The 24,064-nt window shown below is 38.2% G+C and overlaps 2 protein-coding genes across 5 annotated transcripts; one reads left to right on the forward strand and one right to left on the reverse strand.

The window, feature by feature from the left end:
* Nucleotides 1-1,802: 1,802 nt before the first annotated feature.
* Nucleotides 1,803-21,239, reverse strand: OXNAD1 (oxidoreductase NAD binding domain containing 1). Of its 4 annotated transcripts, XM_085307512.1 has the most exons (9): nt 20,945-20,988; nt 18,380-18,434; nt 16,732-16,894; nt 16,395-16,458; nt 14,307-14,413; nt 10,633-10,774; nt 5,908-6,150; nt 2,879-2,987; nt 1,803-2,177 (listed from the first exon to the last, which is right to left on the reverse strand). In XM_085307512.1, the coding sequence occupies exons 3-9, from the start codon at nt 16,860-16,862 to the stop codon at nt 2,023-2,025; spliced, it is 951 nt and encodes a 316-aa protein (XP_085163638.1). In that variant the 5' UTR covers nt 16,863-16,894; nt 18,380-18,434; nt 20,945-20,988; the 3' UTR covers nt 1,803-2,022. The 4 variants fall into 4 exon arrangements, with proteins under 4 accessions (XP_085163638.1, XP_085163637.1, XP_085163639.1 ...); XM_085307511.1 differs by lacking the exons at nt 18,380-18,434; nt 20,945-20,988 and adding an exon at nt 21,157-21,239; XM_085307513.1 differs by lacking the exon at nt 18,380-18,434 and having other exon boundaries at nt 20,945-21,021.
* On the forward strand, nt 21,230-23,730 carry DPH3 (diphthamide biosynthesis 3). Its single transcript, XM_085307514.1, has 3 exons — nt 21,230-21,410; nt 21,525-21,599; nt 22,112-23,730. Exons 1-3 carry the CDS (start codon nt 21,303-21,305, stop codon nt 22,175-22,177), a joined length of 249 nt encoding a protein of 82 aa, XP_085163640.1. The 5' UTR covers nt 21,230-21,302; the 3' UTR covers nt 22,178-23,730.
* The last annotated feature ends 334 nt before the right edge of the window (nt 23,731-24,064 follow it).

The raw sequence follows: 24,064 nt of genomic DNA on the forward strand, positions 1-24,064 counted from the left end.
ACAAAACTTGTTTTTATTCCTGGTGACAAGCATGTTGTCCTGTTTACATTCTAAAGGGAATGAACGGACAACTGTGTCCACTGGGCTATGGGTACTTGGAAGGAATTGTTCCCCTCATTTGAGCAGGAAGGAATTTAATGACTCCAAACCTCTGCGTCTGCGACGACTGCCTGCTGAGTACACAAGTAATGCAAGCAGACAAGTAGTGTTGTATAGTGCAGACACCAAAGCATAAGCCTGTGGTTACCAGGAGATGACTGCTTAGGTGCAAGCCCTCGATGAAGTATTGTTGCCAAAAGCCTGAGGCAAATCTCAGCTTCATTAGGAGTTTACCCCTTCCTGATCCAATAGGCAACTTTGTTTCCTTCAGTGGTTTATGTTGAATTGTAGTAAGTATGGATTTTTTTCGTCTTTGAAGCTCAGTTTGATGAAGAGCTTCAAGATTATTTGTTTGTCTACTCAGACAATCATCTCCTGCAGCAATACCCATGAGATTCTCCATGMTGCACCCAGGCTAGGAGTTTCTCAGTTAGACTATCACACTATATTTTTCCAAAGATTAGATGAATGTAGATGTGGCGGTAGGTAGCCTGCAAGCCTCAAGTTGTAAAACCTATCTTGAGACTCTAGTAAAAGGGACAAAAAGAGATTAAGATGGCCTCAGCATATTGAAGTCAAAATAACTTCTTGAGAGGGGAAACTAAAGCTGGAGTGGTATCCTTTTTATGCAAGCAGAGGGAAGGGATCCTTGAAAAAATGTTAAGCTCTTGACACCAACAGTGCTGGTGTAGSCTGAAAACCAGGTGGTAATACTTTTTCAACCTTATTTTAGTAGAGCAAAGAGGTGCTGATGGCAGGAAACTTGTTGCATTATCTATTTGACTGTTATCTGAAACAGGTTTAACTTACAGAATACAGCCATTAACAAAGAGACCTCATCTGTTAAACATTTTAAAATGTTTAATAAATACTTAATAGTTTTAATTTAAACATTCCTTTTTCTCAGGTTCTCAAATGTCTACCAGGAGCCTCTCACTTGAACCTTCTATACAGATAATTAACTAATTCTCTTTCATTGTGGCTTTTTGTTACTCTGCACACATCAATTTTCTGAAAGCCAGGGGAAAAAAAGAYCTTTTCGAGAAGGACTTAGGTATTAGAAACATAGATGCTCGCTGAACAAACGTTCTAGAGAGAGACTTTTTCCCACACAAACCTGGAACATGCCAGAACTCTGTACTGAGCAGGATTCACGAGATTCCCTGTTGCAGCTGTTGCTGGTCTTGCTGTTTTTGAGGATGTGCAGGGAATACACATTGGCTGGGGTGAGCTGCCTCAGCCTGGGCACACCGTACAGGCTTGCATTACTAACTCTGCACAACACAGAATAGCAGCAGAGACTGACAGACATTTTTAACACATCAGTACTTTTAACTCAATATGCAGATATTTTAAAAAAGTCTTAAAACAAATGACAATGACTTAAAGTCACCTTTCTTCTTTTAACAAGAAGTGACGGGTGCCGGAAGTCACAATGCAACAACCCTACTTCTATAAAAATATTACTTTAATATCTGGAAGTGTGGAAGGTAGTGTATCAGCTCATTAGCACAATTTGGAGCAGCTTCAGAAGCTGTGGCTTGAATTATTATTTATTATAAACTGACTCATCATTGCTGTACATCTAATTCTCCAMAAGTAATAAACTGAGCACTGAAAGTCTTTTTTAAAGACTCATTAATCAAATGAGTGGATAAAGTATACTGTTAGCCAGAACAAGTAAGCACACCATCAAAAAAACAGAAGTGTTATGGTCTTTAATATAAAATCACCTTTTTTTTTCAAAGTAGCAGCACTGTATTAAAAGATACATTATAGTTAAATCTAAAGAACATCATCATGATTCAGGATGGCATCATTATGCGGTGAAGTCTTCCAATTAATTAATTCTAGTCATTTTTCTGTATATTTTATCAAAACAAATTGAAAACAAATACTGTATTTTCTGCTCAACAGCTCTCACTACCACCATTTCTCAAAGAAAACACAGTCTCTAGGAACACCAATATTCGCTAGTCGTTTGGATATAGATTCTATCATTGGAGGTGGACCACAGATGTACCATAAAGTATCCTTAGATGCATGTTTTTCTAAATCCTCTTCAGATATTCTTCCCTCTAACAAAGAAATGAGTAAGTCAGAACACTATTTAATCATGAAGTAATTTCAGAAAGAATGACTGGTTAGGATTACTTCAAGCACTCATTTCTTAAAAATAAGTCAGGCTTATTGGAGGGTAATTATCAAGGTTTGAGGCCTCCAAAACAACTTGTTCTGGGAATTYAGGTAAGTATCTCCAGTTAAGAGTGCATAGGATATTAGTCATTTAACAGGAACATGGCATACATACAACAAATGTGAGACAATAGGTAAGTAAGTAACTCTCTAATCCWAGTACAGCAAGAATGGAATCATGACAAAATATCTCTTTCAAGCTGTCAGCTTACTCTTCATCAATCCTGCTTTAAGCAGTAAAACTAGACAGAAAATACTAGTTTTGGAACAAAATTTGCAGTGGAAAATACTTTGTATAAAGTTTAGAATTAATAGTGTAAGTTCAGTGCAAAGGGAGGTTCACTACAAATGAAAAGTTGCAAATGTATGTTTTTTCTCCAAAGCATAATATATACAATTACTTAAGTTTTTCATAAACAAGTATTTTTATTTATGCACTTGACTCAATTCTCATTTTGAATCTTTAAAGATACTAAAGTACGCATATAAACATACACTAGAGATAACTACATTAACTTTAATCCTCTAGAATGCTACCAAACTTAAAACTTCAGAAATCTCTATGCATTGCCATTAYATTTACCTGTGACATATGGCTGAAATTCTTYACAGATCTGTGAACACTGCTGAGTAACGTGGAAATGACATGTGATCTTTCCAGGAAATGCATTCATCAAACCAAGAATATCTTTCTGTAATATTAAACACACTTGCTTATACCCCAGTCCATTAAATCAAAGCAGATGTATGCCTACAATCTCAGAACACCATTGATTATTACTGAGTACCAAGAAACTTGCATTTCAGTGCTGAGAGCTTGATAGATTGATTTAAAAGAACAAATACCCAGGAATTCTGTACCTGGAATMTGAAATACACTGCCAGCTATGTTGTTAGTGCTTTTCTCTCTCTCTCTCTCTTTTTTCTTCCTCAATAGGTTGTAATTAGTAACACTTGAATCTGAGAAMCATTTATGTCCTTTCCTTGTTTCTTCCCCGTATAAACTGTCCCAGCTTCCTCCTTCTACTTYCAAAGGGGTTTTCCATTTAAAAAACAAAACAAAACTCCTACAGCTTTAATTTACCAAATTTTAGGAAGTTTTGAAGTCTGAGCTGCTGATCTGGTAAAATAATTAAACCCTTTACTCCACTTTTCTTCTCCAAGTAAAACCAACTACAGTATAATGTTAATGTTATTTTTTACCAGAGTAGAAACTTTGTAATTTTCAGTTCCCTAATTCACAACTGTGAATTACCACCATCCATATTCAGTTACCACCAAAAACCCAGTGGCTTCAGTTCAAGTCATAGTGAAAAATCTGTCAGTCAGAAGCTGCAATTAATAATGAAACCAAGACTTTGGTTTTTTACTATCTAGATTCTGCGCTACTTGGGATTTTCATTGCTGGGAAGGATACTGGGGAAACTTAAATATTTGGAAAAGAAAGTTTATCCTGTGAACATGTAAATTAGCTCTTTTTTCTGTGTTTATTTACTAGCTTRTCTACTAAATTGAACAGTCTGCTATGGGTTGCTAACAACAACAACAAAAAAAGATAGATGCTACCTAATGTACAAAGATGTTTCTGATTCCCTTTAACTAGTTGTAATAAAGAACAGTATAGACAGACACTGCCCGATAGACACYGCCTTAAACCACTCCACTAGAATGTCTAATATTGGCCTATTTTCATTTTTTAATGTGACTATAGACTTACGTCCCATTCATGGAACCATACATAATTTGATAGCACTTCTGAAACAAATTATGTCCTACTGATTTGAAATCCTAACATCTCGCCTACCTAGGCCTARGAAGGCCTAACTAGTTTTAAGATGAGTCTTAACCTGCTTACATAATCCTGCAGTAACCCACAGCATCTGCTTGTAAGCTGTCACTGTACAATTCAGTGAAAAGGACAGAAAGTAGCAGGCATCAAACACAACACAAAACATCACAGTACCATTTTCCAGTATCCTAGGGCAAGGAACACACTCTTCTGTTTAAATGAATTAAGCAAAATTTGAACATCTCGGTGGGATCTTCGCAGCCTACTAATTAGCGTACAAAATGAAGCCGAATGAGGTCCTCCAAACCACTAGCAGTTCACAGAATGGTTGAAGTTGGAAGGGATCTCTGGAGATCATCTAGTCCACTGCCCCCCAGCCCTGCTCAAACAGGGTCATCTACAGCTCGTTGCCCAGGACTGCTTATGAATATCTCCAATGATGGAGACTCCACAGCCCCTCTGGGCAAGCTGTTCCAGGGCTTTGTTACCTTCACAGTAAAGAAGTTYCTCCTTATATTCAGCTGGACCTTCCTGTGTTTCAGTTTGTGCCCACTGCATCTCATCTTGTCACTGGGCACCACTGAAAAGGGTCTAGCTCCATTCCTCACAGAGCTTTATATAGGTGTATCTCACAACAACATGACATCTAGTGATCCTGTTTCGCCAATTCTGTGCACAGAGGTAAAGAATCTTTCATATACATGTTTTTGACACAAGATGCACCTGAAGAAAGGGGAGCATGATATATTTTAAATATTGCAACGTATCATTGTGCTCTCTCTGTTCCAGAAGCTCTAATACAAAAGCTCTGCTACTATAACACTGCTGAAGTGGAATTTTTAGGAAATACTGGTGCCTATGCCAAATATAAATTGTGCATGCTTAGGAAAGAATGAGAGACTAGTAGCTGGCCAAATGAAAGAGTTCATGRGTTCCAGTTTATAATGCTGCCCTTAGTGACTAACAAATGGCTTTTCAAAGAAAAGAAATATCTCCATCTCTAGCAATCTGGAAGAAATACAGAAGAAAAAAACCCAAAAAACTACTGATGGGTGCTGTAAAACAAACCAGCCTTTGTCACAGTATATAGTTTCTGGGATCAAGATGAATCTTTGCCCTTCAACCTAGCATATTTCCCTCAATCTCTTACCATCAAAAGCCTTCAAATTTTCAAGGAAATCTGAATCACTAGGGATGCCTCTTTACAGAAAATGTGCTAATTTGGACCTAAAATGTTATCAGTGATCATTACTGGCTGAGTGTGCGGCAGCTGATCTTTCACTGCTCTGTAAATATTGACGGAATACTACAAACAATTTCTAAGAACAGCTTATACATCTTTCATTCATATACTAACACTCCATAATAACGACTATATCAGCAAAGTTCCCTATGATTTTATAAAGTATTTCCTTTGTATATAACTGTTCCTTATAGTCTCTAGATTTACAATATGTACTAAGATGATGTGGTTATAGTATTATACAATATTACATATATTATTAATGTGTACATACATACACATATTATAGTATACAAAATCTCTAGTATATTATACTATTATGAGATGATAGTAAAATATAGCTATCTAGGGCAAATTGACTTACCACAAAAATCACTGAAAATCAGGTAAGTCAAATAGCATCCTTTATTTGTATACTAGGATAAGTAATTAAACAAAATAAACATGAAATTTGGTGCAGGAAGTGACTTTTCCCTCTATTTGTACAGTGCCTTACACAGGGAAGTCCTCTGTAATTTGGCTAGAATGGTACATGCACTAACAGATGAATAATTGAGTTCTAATTTTATTTTTTGTTTACCTTAAATAAGAGTTCATTTGTATTTTTTGCACTGTAGTACAGCTTCACAGTTCCCATTTGGTATCCATATCCTTTACTCTGTTGATATTCATGAAGATCTGCGATATGCAGCAGTATAGAAAACAATGGGTTAATTCCAACACCTCCTGCTATCAGCACTAGATTTACAGGGGGGTCACCAGGCTGAGGATCAAAGAAGAAATCACCTCCCACTCGCAGAGCCACTTCTGAGTCAAGAGTACACTAGGATGGAAAAGAAGATACTTAATTTCAAAATTAAAACCAAAGGTAGAAATATTATTCTTCTTGCACCATGAAGTCACAAGACTAGCTGGACTTCAGACTGTGATCTTTTATTTTTACTTTTTTTCCCCAATAAGATAAAACTGAAGCATTTTAAAACATATACAGAGTTTATCGTTATCTGAAGTCAGTTGTTTCAGCAGTTTTCAGGATCTAGTCTCACCCAAAGGCTATGATAAAGGCAAGATGGTGATTCCCCCTCCCCCTGGCCCATGAGAACTGAAAAAGGAATGATCCATGCAGAAGTTTTTCAACCACAGTATGTGGTTGTAAAAACCCAGTGTTAACACGGAAGATAACATTTTTACCGCAACCCAGCTTCATGTCAGAAAAAGGCATTTTTATGAGGTCACAGAAGGAAATCAGACTGAGCTAGATGTACTTGGAAAGTTTTTCTATTCCTATTCCTTAAAAAAAACAGAAGTGAAGCCTCCACAAGAAATTTCTTGTAGAGTCACTTTTGCATTTGCTATATTAGAGTTGTAGAAAGAAAAAAAAAATAATCAGGGAAAAATATTCTCTCTTCATCCTCTACTTGTATTGAAGAAATGATTTCTTAGAGAAATGTGCCAGAGTAAGTTTTTTGATATACAGAAAACTAAAGCTATAATAAATAAAACGTTTTGAGCCATGTCTTCACAGTACTGCTTCTACTCCACTTGGCCACCTATATCTGTACGAAGCTGAAGAAAATGAAGTACAACAAAATCAGGCAAATTCTCCCACATCACAGTAAGTTAACAGAACAAACAGAACCAGAAAACAGAATTCATTTCAGACCAAATAGATTTTTTTTTAAAGGACATGGAAACTAAGAAGGCAGGGAAAAAAAGGGAGATAAAAAGAAAGGTAAAAATATAAAAACTGCTGAAAAAAGAGCATTTAATTATTAACTGCTAATACTGTTAATTATTTAAAAGTGCTTCCTCCAAAAAAATCTTCTGATATTAGGAAACAGTTACTGAAACAACACAAGCTCCATTAATGACAACTGTATAGTAAGAAAGGTACAAACACGCAACATTTCTATCAGAAGAAAGAAAAAGATCCTTTGGAACAGGTATGGCATACAATCAAGATGTTCCTGAAGTAGCTAGCATGACTATTAAAGTCTCTTGCCTTTCTTAGTTATTGCATAAAATATTATTTCTCAATTATAGTGCAAGAAAATCATCATTTAATATCTGAAATAGATTTCCCTCTTCCTTCTCAACATACACTGCCAGGCTTTCTCATTATATTTGAGTTTTAGAAAAGCACAAATCTAGAAATGTTCCAGATTCATATGGCACAGGAAGGACAGAGGATATGGTCTCCTTCATGTAAATAGAAGAGATTTTTATGAAGAAACATTCTTACTCTTGTCCAGTCTGCCCCCATCAGCTATCCTTCATGTAGAATGGATATAGGCCAGATGAAGAATATCTCTTAACCAGTATTTTGCATCAGCAGCCTCCCACATATTCTAATGCTTTAGCCATGACAATAACCACCGTAAATCAGTGTTCAAGAAAAAAACAATAAATTCTGGAGCAATGTCGTGCAAAAGTGTTGTCCTTTGGCCTAGTTTGCAGATATAACATTGAAATCATTTAGGTAGAAAGGGAAAGCAATACATCATACATACATTTTACTACATAAAAGGCTGTGTTTTCCTGGAGCTCTGAAGTACATCGTGATGAAATCAGTKATTTTATATACAGTAATGTTAAAGCTTAAATCTAATCACCTCTAAAAAAGATGCAGTAAGCAAATGAGGAATAAGTATTCCCAAAACACATTTTCACCCTGAGATTACAACATTCTTATTTATAAATAACTTTCAAACAATTAAGGTTTTAACCACTTACACAAATAATCTTTTCAAATTCTGAGTTGCTACAGTTGTTCCTTCTCCTTTCCTAAGGAAAAGCATGCACTCTTGTTCAGACAGAAAAGCCAATACATACCCTGCTGTTTTTTCCACAGCATCAGATTTGAATGAGCCTACCTGTTAACTAAAGATTCAACCAGAAAATTCAATTATGCACCAAAAATCTCAAGAGAGTCTCCAAAGATAGGGACTACGAAGTTAGGCTTTCCATACTCTCTAAGGAGCAATATCAAAGAAATAGGCCATCTTCTATGTAATATGTAGCCCAGTAGCATGTCCCCTGCACATTCTACATAGCATCACAAAAAAAAAAAGATTATTTCATTTAAATTCCAGTGGAGATAACTTGATATAACACAAATTGAAATACTGTGCATGATCACATGGTAACTATCAGTATCACTCTGGATATTCTCAATTCTTAAATAGTAAAGTCGCATCAATCTTTATCAAACACTGCTGGCTACTGAGCAGAACCGCAATATTTAAGCCTGGAAGAATCCGTCAGTTTAAACCCTATAGTCACATTTAAGAAATAAAAATGGCAGGCAGAGAACAGTAAATAGAACATATCATAGTAAACAGGATGGTGAACAGAACAAAACAGTAGATAGGACAAATCATTATGAAATATGAACAACAAGAGAAGGTACCCTTTTGACTCCAGCTAAGCTGCTTAACCAATCTGATAGCCTGCTTAACCAATCTGATAGCCTTCTGTGATGGAATGACTGGCTGGGTAGATGAGGGGAGAGCAGTGGATGTTGTGTACCTTGACTTCAGCAAGGCTTCTGACACTGTCTCCGATAACATCCTCCTAGATAAGCTCAGGAAGTGTGGGTTAGACGAGTGGACAGTGAGGTAGATTGAGAACTGKCTGAAAGGCAGAGCTCAGAGGCTCGTCATCGGTGGCACAGAGTCTAGTTGGAGGACTGTGGCTAGTGGAGTCCCCCAGGGCTCAGTACTGGGTCCCATCCTGTTCAGCTTATTCATCAAYGACCTGGATGAGCGGACAGAGTGCCTCCTCAGCAAGTTTGCTGCTGACACCAAGCTGGGAGGACTGGCTGATACAYCTGAGGGCTGTGCTGCCATTCAGAGAGACCTGGACAGGCAGGAGAGCTGGGCGGAGAGGAACCTCCTGAGGTTCAACAAGGGCAAGTGCGGAGTCCTGCACCTAGGGAAAAATAACCCTAGGCACCAGTACAAGATGGGGGCTGACCTGCTGGAGAACAGCTCTGCAGAGAAGGACCTGGGRGTGCTGGTGGATGACAAGTTGACCATGAGCCAGCAATGTGCCCTTGTGGCCAAGRMGGCCAATGGTCTCCTGGGCTGCATTAGGAAGAGTGTTGCCAGCAGGTCAAGAGAGGTGATCCTGCCCCTCTACTCAGCCCTCGTGAGGCCTCATCTCGAGTACTGTGTCCAGTTCTGGGCTCCCCAGTACAAGAGAGAYATGGAGCTACTGGAGAGAGTCCAGCATAGGGCTACGAGGATGATCAGAGGGCTGGAGCATCTGCCCTATGAGGAACAGCTGCGAGAGCTGGGCCTCTTCAGCCTGGGGAAGAGAAGACTGAGGGGGGATCTTATCAATGCCTACAAATACCTTAAGGGAGGGTGTCAAGGGGATGGGGAAAAACTCTTCTCAGCTGTCCCCTGTGACAGGACAAGAGGCAATGGGCAGAAACTGAACCATGGGAAGATCCACCTGAATGTGAGGGGGAATTTCTTCCCTGTGAGAGTGACGGAGCACTGGCACAGGCTGCCCAGAGAGGTTGTGGAGTCTCCTTCTCTGGAGATCTTCAAGGCCCGCCTGGATGCGACCCTGTCTAACATGCTCTAGGTGACCCTGCTTGAGTGGGGCAGTTGGACTAGATGATCTCCAGAGGTCCCTTCCAACCTTACTGATTCTATGATTCTAAGTAGGGTAAACAACCAGTAGGATGAACAAAACACTGCAAGAGGCAGAAGTGTCAGACCTCACTTCTAATCAGGTCTTGGACTATTTACTATTACAAAAATCATGCATATTTAAAAGAATACTGCAGAAATTCTGAAATATTCTGCTACTTTATTGTTTTAGAAAAACAATATAAATATCTCTTTTCTCACCATTAATAATTTACGTTTTTGTCTGACTGACTCTGAGTTTGTAGGAACGGTCAGGAATGATAGCAAGGTATCAGCTATAACTCTGTAAAGCATAACATAGATGGGATTCAACAATAAGACTTAGAAGCAGCAACACAAGGTAGAACAGTATTTTTTCAACTTTTTTTCAATGCATGAATTCCAGAGGAGTGACAGCCCTTATAAATTTACTTATAAATGCTGACTGCAACATCACTAAGTCCACAGACCACAAGTCAGAAGATCACAATAACTGATTTACCACATAAGATCTTTTTTCAGTCTCTTAGAGAACAGATGGCTTTARCATTTATGTTGCACTAAAAATGACTGAACAAATCAATGGATTTTTGCAATCAACATCAAAAGCTGGTCTGAAATAAAAAGGGTAAAAAAGGCAAATCTCGCAATCAAGTATCATCTACCTCAGTGTGAATCCAGTGAGCAGGAGGATGAACAGCATGCTTTACTGCCAGTTCTAATATTCCATGTTGTTCCAATAGACCAGGGCTTGAGCATATTGAGAATCCCCCAACTACAGAAACTCCAGGAATAAAGAAATCAACCCTGAATATAGACAAGAAAGAAAAGTTAAAAAAATAAACATGGAAAATAATAACAAAACATTGTTGCAAACAAAGTGGTTGGCTATATTTCAATTATCTTTCCTTTACAAACACATCTTCATTGTGATCACAGACCTCTTCCAAAAAACTACGGACTCCAGCTTGAGTAACATCATCTCATTAGAATTATCGCCATCTAGAAAACACGTCATCAAGTGGAGATAAAAACTACCTGCATTAAAACAGCAGATTTAAACTGTTGTTTTCTGAGCACTAGATGCAATGCCTTAAAATGAAGTATAATTGTAAAGTGCTTAAATTAACTATTTTCATATTAGAAAAACAAAACAAAAACACAATGTAGTCCAATGGAATGGTTTAAATCCCACTCTTTTCAGTGCTTTTTATTGCTCCCTTTAATTTTCAAACATAAGGCTGCTGAGAAACTGATTTTAGAGAAACTGCTTTTGATTGCACATTTTGTTTTCCTTCAGAAGATGAAATATATGAAGTTAAAACGTAGCATGTAAGAAATTTTCTTACATGAAAAGTCAGTCACTACCGTAAGCAAAACTGCTTCACATATTGAACTACATTGCCCTCTGGTGGCAGATGTGCTTTTCTAGCTCGTAGAAACTGGACTGGAGTAAGTTACTAAATGTTTTTTAAGGGAAGTTAAACCATGCATGACCTCCTACAAATTAGAAGGTAACATATAGCTAACTTTTTGCAATTAGAGATTATGGAAGACAAGTCATTACTGCATTTGGGCTGTAATTCATTTTCATAAAGTAAGGTTTTGATATTCCAAATAGTATCAGAAAAAGTTAGGAATTCGCTTCTGATCTAACATTTAAACCTCTATACTACCAAAATGTTGAAATATTTCAATTTTCTGCAAGACAAAGGGGGGTTTTGAAATATAGGGATTTTGCTAACATGTAAATCCAGCTGCACTGTTCCTCTCAGGGGCTGATACCACACCAATAAATAACACCAAGTACTACAGAGTATTCAGTTCAAGCTTGAGTTAGGTTGGCTTCAGTATTAGCTAAATAAGAACGTAAGGAGAAATACAGACTGCCATTCACTGCACAGACATTTYCTTTTAACAGAAGGGTAGTATTCTTCACGGAGACCACAAGACATAAAGAGAGAAGAAAAACACTTTGAACAGTTCTCTACCTTCTGAAGAAAAAAATCTTACCCACTTGTTTCCCACAAAACTTCAAAGAAAAACATCCTCTCTCTCAAAGTATATACAAAGTTATGACAGACAAAATTATGACAATACTACATTGATACTATTTTTCACTCTATGCTAATAAACATGATGGCTCATAAAGATATCTGACTGCAAATAAAATATCAACAACCAAAGAAATTGAGAAGGCTGGCTGATCTGAAAAATCAGTCATTTGGCGTAATCCACTGTTCTCAGCTTCTGCAACCTCACTGAGCCCGGGGCTCAACATCTCTGGCAGTAAGGATCTAAGAGATTCAAGAGGATGATTCCTATATTGCAGCATCTGCTAGCTCAGAGAACACTTGAAGAAGCTACCAAAGCTCTTTACCACCCTCTGCTGGAAAATACAGTAATCTTAGTATTTTGACTAATGTAAAAAATTAATTAAATTTATGCTGTGAAGTAACAATCTAGATTCAAGTTAAAATGATCCCCTTGAAATATAAAGAAGAGATTATTTTTGTCTGGGAAATACAGATACACAAAATAAATCTCAATGTAATTTATTTTTATCTTCTAAATTACTAATGGAGGTGAAATACTGCATTAGTATTTCTTTCCCAATTACAGAGTTATAAGAGATTTCAGTACACACTGTATTATAACATAGTGAACTAGCTTGTATTTCTCTTGGCTTATCTCATTTTAGCTATGCACAGTAAGAAACAAGAGGACTCCTAGAAAAATGCTATTCATAACAGTGTAAGTGAAAAGAATAAATCTAGGGGCAAAAAGCACACACAGACTGAAAAAAAAAAGAGAGAAAGAAAGATGTGAAATAGAAGATCTCACAGTGCTTTTTCATTTCGCTTGTTTTAAAGGTTACCTAAGCCAAGTATATATGGAAAGAAAACCATTATTAGTTGCTAGAGGAAGAGTTCAGAAGCATGAAAATCATAAAGCTACTTCTTCAAAGTATTTATAACATGATCTCAAGTTTCAGTAAATTCAAAATGGATGACAGCAACAAATCTATTATTAAAGTTGGACAGAGACCAAAACCTACTAGCATGCTTGCAGAACAAATTCACTTTTGCTTATGAAAAAAATGAATGATCAGAATACTTTAAAACACACTGTAGTTACAAACTTTGGCTGTAACATCTTACTAAAGCAAATTCTAACAAGTTAGCCTTTTCTACTGAGGAAATTATGGCCTGATTTTTCTTACTGCTCATCAAAAAATGTGACCACCGTTTATAGCTAGAAGTATAGAGAAGTTGTTGTATGCCTTACAATAGCATTAGAATACTTTCAAGGAAGAAAATGAAAAAGTAATTATAATTAAAGCTTTCAGTTTTCAGCATGATAATTGCTAAAGCATTTTTGAAGGGTAAATGCATTTTCCAAGTACTGGCAAGCAAAAACTTAATATGAGTCACTGCACATGTGCAAAAACTGCATCAAATTACTTCATAAACACAAATTATTGCAATCAACATCTTGTCTTCCGGTTCTAAATTTAAAAGACAGCATATTAACACTCCATGAGTAACATACGCTGTTAATACCCTAGCAACTATACTTTGATTCCAGCAAAACCACTCTCAGCTGGCCAAAGCAATAAAAAGTTTAAGAACTTTTAAATGACCAATGACAAAACAGCTAATCATAGTTCTAAATCAGTCTTTAAGAGAAGAAAAGTGATGGAGGAGAAGTATTTTTAACAAGGAAGGAAGATAAAAAAGAAAAACCTCTATGACTCTGGAAAAAAGCTCTAAGAGTTGTTTAAACAAATAGCTAATTATTTCAAAGGCCTAATAATTCATGTACGCATACCAGTATTCATAAATTCAACTGACCTATCAGGCTTAATTTTCAGATAGGGAACTTTTAGAGAATAAATAAAGGGTATCAGGCAATTCTCTTTTAATTATAGAATTATAACACCAAAACAAATAATTTATAAATCAGCAACATTCAGTCTCTGCTCCACTATAAAGATGACCAGCAAATAACGACTGTAAAAATGGCTTGGAGTATCAAGTGCAATGTACTTTAAAGTACTCTTGTAGAAATATTGTAACATATATAAATCAGAGCAAAATATTGAAACAATTAAACATTTAAAGAAAAAACATTTTTGCTCTTTAAAAATCAGTATTAGCATATTTAATAAGAGCTATTTTAGAATTATGACAAATATAAACTGTTTCACAGAGCACCTAATAATAAAACACTGTATGTCATAAATTCATCATTTTTTCAAAATTATCGGAGGCCCTTTTAACATTTTATCATACTTTCCCCCTGCTAGAATTTCCCCCTCAAATATCAGGTGTCTTACCATTGTCCCGCTTTGAAAGTAAAATCTTTGTTTGTGACAGCCAACCGAAGTCTTTTGACCGTCTCCGATTCATTGGTGATTCCACACACTTTAGCTTGTGAAATTATCTAACAAAAGAAAAACAAGTAATTGTGTTATGTAGACAGTATTTTCCACAGAAGTATTCAAGAACCTCTATATGAAGTATCTATCACTTTGCACGTTACCTGCAGTGTTTCATTACCTAAAGCATCAGCATTTTTTCACTGTGAGAGAAATAAGAACAGATTCACTTACACAGTAATTGAATGGAAAAATGGTTTTCTATTTACAGTTCACCATGTCTGTCACTTTTGTCAGGGTTAATCTAAACTTGTACATACACTTACTATACTTCAGTTGAAGATAATATCAAGAGAACTGATTGCTAGTTACCACTTTTCAGACTCTGACATTTACACAAGGCAAACATTCCTGTATCACTCTAGCAAMAAAGTGAAAAGATCTCTGATGCAAAGACTGACAAACAAAACTCCTAAAAGGAGACCAGCTGCAACTGAAGTCCCTGGGAGACTTCTGGATCTGTATCTATTTTTCTTAAAGTAATTATATGCATTACCTATCTGAAAGAAAACCAGCAAAACTTACATTAGAGCATTTACTCACATACCCATTCCAACACATAGACATTTGACCACACATATAAATTACAAACACAGGGAAACTGTGACAATGGAATTCATTTCTAGTTAACAGCATTTTTGTTTGATAAGAAGATGGGACCGGATATAACAGCCATATACCATTTTTAAAGTAGAAAGAAAAACAAGTTATGAAAGGTAATGCTTTTCTAAATGAAAAGCAATCTTGCAACAGGACAGACCATGCTTCTCACTTAAGCTTCTTGATGCCAATCAGCAAAACACTGATTATCAAACCCTCCCTGCCTCTCCTCATCAAGCATTTTTGAGTTATGATTAATACCTATTTTCCTCTACAAAGGAAGTAATGCCTTAAATAGTTTTATAAATAGGTCAACTTACATACTCTGTTAAAAAACGCTAATGATATTTACCACATTAAGAAATACTAGAYCACCACCACAACTCTATTTCTCATCTGTGTAAGATCCAATAGCTTATGAAATGAAATTTTAAACAACTATGCTCTAATTTAAAACACATGACAGGAAATTAATTTCTTCATAAAGTAACATTTGAACATGTCTACTGTCCCATAAAACAGTATTTTAAAATTGGCAAATGTCCTAAAGTAGCATACTTTTCCACTTTAGCAGACCGAATTAAATGGGAAAGGCAATCATTCTAAGTTAACAAGACAAGCATCAGATACATGACTTAAATAGTTGCTTAGATGGAGAAATCTTATTTGCAAGAAATAGACATTAAGTTTTTACCTTCTTTCTTCTCTTTTTCACTCATTAATATATGCCCTAATTTGTTATTTGGCCAATACATCTGACAGAGCACTGGAAACCTGATTCTCCATCAGAATAAAATTATTACAAAAAATTAATTTTGAGTTAGGGCAATCAAAGACTTTCAGAAAATATTTTTACACAATAGTATCCAACAGGCCCCAAGCAAGAAAGCAATGAAGAGGAGGACACAGTATTCTGGACTTTGCATTTGTATTTCAAGAAAGCATMAGGCACCTCCCTACAAAATGCCTACACTTTTATCTTCCCTTGTATGTTGTGAAAGGACTTTTTTCTTTTTTTATCTGGAATTTGGAGCACAATAATGGTAATCCATTAAAATCTGAGAAGCTTGTATATAGAATATGGATAGTAGTATGATTTCATTTCATCAATCATATTCCATAGTTGACCTGAATTCTATTAAGTTTCTTGTATAACAACCAGAATCACATAGGTCACCGACAGTTTTTAATACCTCACTGTATTTCACCATTGACCTCAAAATACACCTATTTTACAACAGTATCAAATATGAAAAATGAGGAGGAAAAAAAAAARGTAACAAAAACTCCYGTAGAAGAGAAAATGAAGCCTAACAAGCAAATAGAATTACCAAGTTTCTTCATACCATAAAAAATGAGCTATATCCTATAGAACAGGACACCAACCTCCTGGCGAAAATTATTTGCTGTTCTCTCTAGATGATCCATTTTTCTTTTTGATTTTGTTGTGCTGCAATGAAAAGCAAACAAAGATAACTGTCATTTTGACAACTGTGCTAGTGCCCCTTAATGATATAAATTTCTATTAATACAACAATTTGCCAGTGTAATCCAGCCTACAATCCGGATGACAAAAGACTAAGTAAGAATCAAATAAAAAAATATAATCAGGGATTAACTAAGTATTTACAGATACTGTAGTAACTTTTCAGCTTCATTTTGACAGTGCTATTATGACGTTCTCTTTAAAAAAATTAGCAGTGTTTGTAGATGGATAACCTACCCGTTCACTGTGCAGTAACAGAAAGCAGAGTGCCTCAATACCACCAATGCAGAATGAGTGGGAAAAATCCTGCTAGTACCTCTCAGTAACTGAGGAATAGTAAAACCCACAGAAACAGCAGCACAGGCCATGATGAACAGGTTTTCTTCAGAATTACCAGCTCCTGAAAAATCCATATAAATATTTATTAAAAATACCCATTGTTTGACACAGCTTGTTTTCACCCTTTATTTCCCAGAAATCAGAAAGGTCAAAGCTCAGCTGGAACTAAAATTAGTGGAAAACAGGTAGGGTAACAAGAAGGAATTTTACAAGTATGACTGTAGCATAAGATAATAAAGGGAAAATATGCATCCATTGTTTGAAGGGGAAGATAACCTAGTCACAGATGATATGTAAAAAATTGCAGAATGCCACACTTCTTGCCTCAGCCTTCAAAGGCAAAGTCTGCTCCCAAATCTCTGCTTGTACCAGCAGTTTTTGGGAAGGAAAGGGACAGCCAAGAGTGGAGCAGCAACAGTTTAGGGACTACTTTGAGGAACTGGATGTGTTCAAATACACGAAACTAGACGGGATATGCTCAAGGGTACTAGAAGACAAGATACACTTGTGAGACCACTGTCTATCACCTACAAAAAAATGATGGTAATCGAGGAAAATTCTCGACTAACTGGAAAGAGACTAATGCATGGCCATTTTTAAGAGAGGTAAGAAACAGGACCCAGGGCCAGACAGCATCACCTCTATCCCTGAGAAAATCTTAGTGCATGTTGTCTTGGAACCTGTGTGAACAACAAGAAACTAATCAGGGAGAGTCAACATGGATTTATCAAGGAATTACCAAACCATGCTCGACAAACCTGACCATCTACTGTGATGAAAGGTCTGACCATGCACGTAAGGCACCACCAGTGAATGCAATACAGCTTGACTTTACTACAGCTTTTGACACCATGTCCCACAGCATACTCATTAGGAAGCCGAGGAAGTAACAAGTCAGATGAATAGACTTTTGGAGTGGTTGAAAACTGGCTGGCCAGACAAGCTCAAAGGCTAGTAACAGCAGGAGTACCCTAGGGCTGACATTGTTCAATAACTTCATCAGTACCTTCAGCAAACTTGTAGAGGATACTAAATTAGATAGGTGGCCGACATGCTGAATTGGTAGAGCTTTACTTCAAAGGGATGTTGAGAAACTGCAGGACAGGGCAAYTGAAACCTCATGAAATCACAGAAGTGCAAAATTCTGCACCGGGACTGGCCTAATCCAGGGGTGGCAATTTTTCTGCTCCAAACAGAAGCAGGATCTTTGACTAGATGACCCCCCCCAAAGCCTCTGCCAGCAAACATATCTATAATTCTAAATGCTCAAACAATATTTATGTTTGAAAGACGACCCAACAACAGTGAATATGCATTCCCTTCTCTTTGGTAAAGGGAGAATTCTGGTTGAAAGATTTTATAAACATTAAATAAAGCTCTTTGTTTAAAAGCTGATTTAAGAACACATGTATCCCYCATATTTCCTGAAAGGTAGTTTGGAACAGTTAGAAGGTGATGACAGAAATACACACAGCAACACAGCAAATGTTAGATGCTATATAGTAATTACAGTCTGTGAACAGTTAAGCAAGAAGTAGRTTCTTACATGCACTGGAGTGGAAACATGGTGTGAAGTTTCAAAATTGCATTCTAAAATGGAGCTGTGACAGAGAAAGGTAAGAAGGTAAGCTGACCATAAACAATATTCAAAACAAGCTAGAAATGTCTTTTACTTATAAAGTGTAGGAACAGGTTCATAGCGAGCCAAAAGATCTCCTTCATTGCTTACATAGCTGCCTTTGTTTCCCTAAAATGGATTAGCCTAATTCTCAATCCTATTATCCTCACCTATCGAATTACTGTATTACTTCTATGATACAGTCCCTTGTTTCTTTAAAGCTTTCTTAATCTTTCACTTCCATTTAAATATCTTTTGCAGCATTCTTTTAAAGCATATAATTTATTTTCAAARTGTTTTCTCATTTTGAATCCTTTGAAATGGCAATGATCCAGCTTGTTAAACTAATCAGGCCTATACTCTCTAGGTTTTCACCAACAGCTGCATTGGCTGGTCAATGAGTAATTTGTCCTGTTTGTAATCTTGTGCAAATGAGAGACAGAGTTTTCATAAATTAGGCTGCTCAGAAATGGAACACAGTTATTTTAACTGCTTAAAATTCCCACTTTCAAGCATAAGAAATATTTCCTGCACCTTTTAACTACCCAAAATTAGTAGTATCTTTTTAGCACTTAATTCCAGAGCAGCTTACAACTTTCTAATGTGGAATCCATATTAAAAAAAAAAATCTTCTGTCACTAGTAGGAAAAATCACTTGAAAAAGTTTTTGCTGCAGGACTCTGTTTCAACAAAATACTTTCTACAAGCAAATGTTTAGAAGCTACTGATTAGTAAAACAAGCATTAAAATTCAAAAAATATTGTAGCAGGTCAAAGTATGCATCTAACGTAGAAGTCACATTCCAACACATCAGTATGTCCAGGCTGCAAATCCTTCAGGTTGCACAAATTCATGAGATTAGATTATGATTTAGAGTCTTTTAGATATTACATTCTGGTTTTATCTGTCTAGCTCCCATTTCTAGTCCTTCCTGTGATTTTCAGTTCATATTTTCAAGCTTTTTACCATTTTAACTAAAAGTAAAAACGAAGGAATTTCACAAGTGGACTAATTATGTAAACTGCTTATTCCAATAGCTGTAACTTTAACTAAAAACCACAAACTCAAAACTGAGCATATAAAGTCAACAGAATTAGTGACGCTAGGCTTGGAAAGCCAATGACTGAAAATACAGACTTAATTATCCTCTTTCGATGTTCTGTTTTTTTTAAATTATCACATCCTTCAAAACCCATTCTGTAATTAATTGCTACTAACCACAGYGACATCTGCTGGTAAAATAAGTGACCTAACTTTAAAATTCATTAAAGATTCTGGACTGTTTATTTCACATTCTTGGTTTAACCTAATCATATGGCTCCATATGATTGACAGCCATTTAAAGCTAGCCTTATTTTCACTGCTACTGCTGTAGGAAACAGGTATTTCCAGATCTACATACGAAAACATAAAAAAACAGGGAGTTAAATAGTTAAATAGCAATATGTAATAATGAAAACAAATGTTAACTTTAGTTCTATCATAGCAGCTACAATTTTGAAGTCAAGGTTGAAAGATCCTGTTGATCTAGAGAGTACTTTAAGACTGCGACTTTAATTAAAAATAACTCTTGAACAGTAGGTCATCCCAACAAGGTCATTTGTTTGATTTACACTGTCATCAATCACTTTGAACTCCTGAAAATCACAATAAAAACAGTTTATATTTTCACTCTGTAACTAATAAATTCCAAAATCTCTGCTCATAAGTCCTGGTTCTCTGCTACCATATACACGTTCAAGAGTCATGCCTTTAAAAGCACTCTCATCTGTCACCTCAGTAACTTTCTCAGTTCATCCAGCTCCTAAACACCCAATCTGGTGGGATGTTCTCACTTTTCTTTCCTTCTCTCTCTCTCCCTCCCAATCCCTTCAGAAGTAGCCACTCTAATATTACCTTTCTCCATTTGCTCTGTAGAGAGAATGAGTGCTAGTGCTGTGTGACCCCTTCCTCTCCTCACCTAGAACTAAAATCAAGTAATTCATTTTCTCCTTAGCCTCCGATCCACTAGCCCTGGATAAAATCAGTCAGTGCACCTCTTCTTTTTCACAACGCTACACTAAATCTGAAGGGATGGGAGTCATTTTCAGTCACCTGCTAAAGAGTGAAGAGCAAACTACTACAAAAGTTAAGAGGAGAGAGCTTGAGAGGAGAGCAAGGACTCTAAAGCAAGTGCGATAGGGAACCCTGCGCAAAAAGCAACCCCGTATTGGTAAGATCCGCTTAATAAACACCAGTCYTTCCTGCAGAGCTCATCGCCGCAAACAGCCTTTCCCCTTGCCCCASCACTAACAAGCAAACGGCCGGAGGGCAGAGGAAAAGCCTGCCGCCTGGCCGAAGCGCGGCAACGGGAGGCAGGACGCGGTCATCCATACCGCCACTCCGCCTCAGCTGGGGAAAGGGCACGGCCGCCGCGGCGCCCTGCTGGGCCCCCTCGGCCGCCAGGGAGCCGCGCTCCGTGCCCCTCCGCTGGGCGGGAAGGCGGGCACGCACCGGGAACCGGGCGAGCCTCCGACCTGAGGGCCGCGGCGGCGCGGGAGGAAGGCGCGGGTGCGCCCGTCGCGGCCGTTGAGCCGCCGCGTGGCGGGGCCGCGAGCGCGCACGCCGAGAGCCCCCGCCCCGCCCCCCTCGCGGCCCCAGCGGCCCCGCGCGCCGCGCTCCTTGCGCGCCCCCCAGCACCCCGCTCCACGCCGCAGCGCCCCTACCGGCGCCGCATCACGTGACGCCGCCAGGGGGACGGAACCGCGCGCGGCGGCTGCGCGCAGCCCGCGCGCATGCGCGCTGCCGCCGCCGCGGCAGGGCGGTTGCATCCGCCCTCTCCCCCTCCCCCTCCCGCCGGCGAGGCGCCGCCATGTCGGTGTTTCACGACGAGGTGGAGATCGAGGACTTCGAGTACGATGAGGAGACTGAGACCTACAGCTACCCGTGCCCCTGCGGGGACCGCTTCCTCATCACCCGGGTAAGGGCGGGAGCGCTGGGAAGGGCGGGGAGGGCCCCCGGGCCCGGCCCGCGTGCCCCTRGGCCGCGCAGGCGGCGGGCCGGTGACACTCTGCCGCCCCGGCGGCTGTTGCAGGAGGACCTGGAAAACGGCGAGGACGTGGCCACCTGCCCCAGCTGCTCCCTCATCCTGCGCGTCATTTACGACCAGGTGGGTGCGGGGAAAGGGCTGTGGAGCGGGGTTGCGGCCTGCTCCCCGGGCGCTGGGTCGGGCAGGCCCGTCCTGCTTTTGCCCGCCCCGAGGAGAGCGCGGAGGTGGCTTTTGAAACGCGCTAGTAAACCCGGGACGGAGCTGTCAGGGAGACAGTGGCACCTTCTTTCGTGGCTACAGCTCCTGTCTCATCTGCTGCTTCCCGGGGTCATCTTAGCCCTGCTGTGGTCGGGCCTTCAGACATGCCCACTTGAGTGGGTGCGGGGTGAGATACAAGCGAAACAGTCGATGTAATAGTAAGATGTATTTTTGCTCTCTTGACTCTTAGCAGCCCTGTGATCTAGCCTAGCAGTTCTTCTTATCTAGTAAGCATTTTATGGTTTTTGTATTTTGCGAGAGAGTTAGTTGCCTACCTTTTTACATTAAAAACCAAAATGGCTATCTGKTATTTTTGAAGGAGAAGAGATTCAAAAGTAATAAAAAGTAGCTAAAACCCTATTTGCTGTCTTTAGGAGCAGTTCATGCGTGGCGAAGTTATTGCAGAACCTTTGGCAAACAAGGAGTTGATTAAGTGCTGATGGAATGCATCAGGAACTATTGCTGCTTTAGAATAAGAAATTAGGAGATACCAACTTTGGAAAGAGACATGGCACTCCTCCTGAAAGTGCTTGCTGCTGTGAGATAAAAGTGCAATAACTGGCTGTCCTCATCGTTTGAAAGAGAAATTGCTGACATCAAGACATGAGTAGCTTCTGTTCAAAAGGGATATATAGTTTAAGCAATTATAAATTATAATGCATATTCCAGAAGGCTCAAGGGATATGCTTCAAATCAACTGCAGATCAGGACATAGAAGAAGCATGCGGAGCTGTCCTACAGAAAAATTAAAACACTTACCTAGCAGTGGTTTCTCAGTCTGTAAAGAAGTAGGTTCTGTGTGGGGCATGTACAAGTATGAAATGACATTGGGAGCAGAAATACTGGGAAACAAAATGTAAAAGTCTGTCATGGGGCTATGCATAATTAGTTTTGGTGCGGTATGGTATCACCTGGGGTGTGGACCACAGTCCCTCCAATGCATATAGAATGTGAGGCAAAATTGAGACCTAAAACCAGTGCTATTGGTAAATTGTTTTTATTCCTGTTAGTGCAAAGAAAATCTAGTTGTATTTATATCTGCAGTAGGTACAACATGTGATTGGCAGCAAATTTACTTCTTGAATTGGAGTTGCTTTGAAACAGCTTTGGTAGCTGTTACCAAATGACTATCTGAAATAGTAGAAATGTACTTTTTTATGTTGTGTGAAATGAAACAGAGAGAGCCTTTTTTAACAACAACAACAACAACAACAACAAAAAACCTGCAAAGCTGTTAATGTTCCACAAATGAACTGCAATGTGAAGTGGATTCCAGCTTACTCTTATTTTCACAACAACTTTGTGATATAACCGTTGCGGCAAATTTAAGATACGCTGCCATTCTTTGTGCTGTTTGCAGTTGTATATCTGCTGAAGTTCAGTCTTGCTTTCTTAGGTACTGTAACTGTAGATTCTAGTTCACAGGAAAGGTGTTTATTGTAACTTCCTGGAGAGGAGATTCACAGATTTTACCCTGTTCATTAGTAACCAGAAATTTTTTCGGGTAGAAAAGAGCTTAAATGATATACTCCACAGTACTTTAATTCAAGGACTACTTCTTGTATTACAAACTACTGCAACTTATTTAAAATGATGTTCATTCAGATGTTTTACTAGGACCTGATATCCCTGAAGTTAAATTTGGGGGGAAATATTTGTACAGCATTTATATGATTATTTCACTCTGCGCACTAGAGATAAGCAATTCTTGAATTGAATTCTTGCCTTTAATTGTTTTGTTTTTACAGCAGTGTTTGAATGTTAGAGATGAATATTCTAATTATTTTTCTAAAAACAAAAAAATCAAAAAATACCCTTCAGCCAGAGGTTTTCAATGCAGTGTGCACAACTYAGTGTTTCATGTCTTTACCAGAAGGTGGCACTCATGTTACTTAAAAAAAAMCAAAAAAMCCCCAAAAATTGTGATATTTTTGTTAGATTTGTCTTAGCAAATATTTATTTTGACTATTTAAATAAAGATATTTAAACCTCACTAGTGCATTTTAGTGGGCTGTTGTTTATTTTGTTTATACACTGCTCACAGAGAGTTTCTGATGGTGTTGCATTGCTGCAGCTGTGGTAATAATACATGAATTTCTTCAGATTTGCTTAAAAAAAAGCTTATCRGACTGACAACAGATGCTACAAATCAAATTTACAGGAACACCCTTTATGCTCATATTCATACTTGTACTATGTAGAATGTCTTAAGGGTTTTTCCACAAGTCTTCTAAATAAAACCAAATAGAGTATGCTAAAAAGGAATACCAAGGAATATGTGTCATTATTATCAGATTAAATTGCCACATGTGGGATCTCTAAAAGTG

This window comes from Rhea americana, unplaced genomic scaffold, assembly GCF_003343005.1.
Source record: "Rhea americana isolate MKP2758 unplaced genomic scaffold, rheAme1 scaffold_26, whole genome shotgun sequence".
Taxonomy (NCBI): Eukaryota; Metazoa; Chordata; class Aves; order Rheiformes; family Rheidae; genus Rhea; species Rhea americana.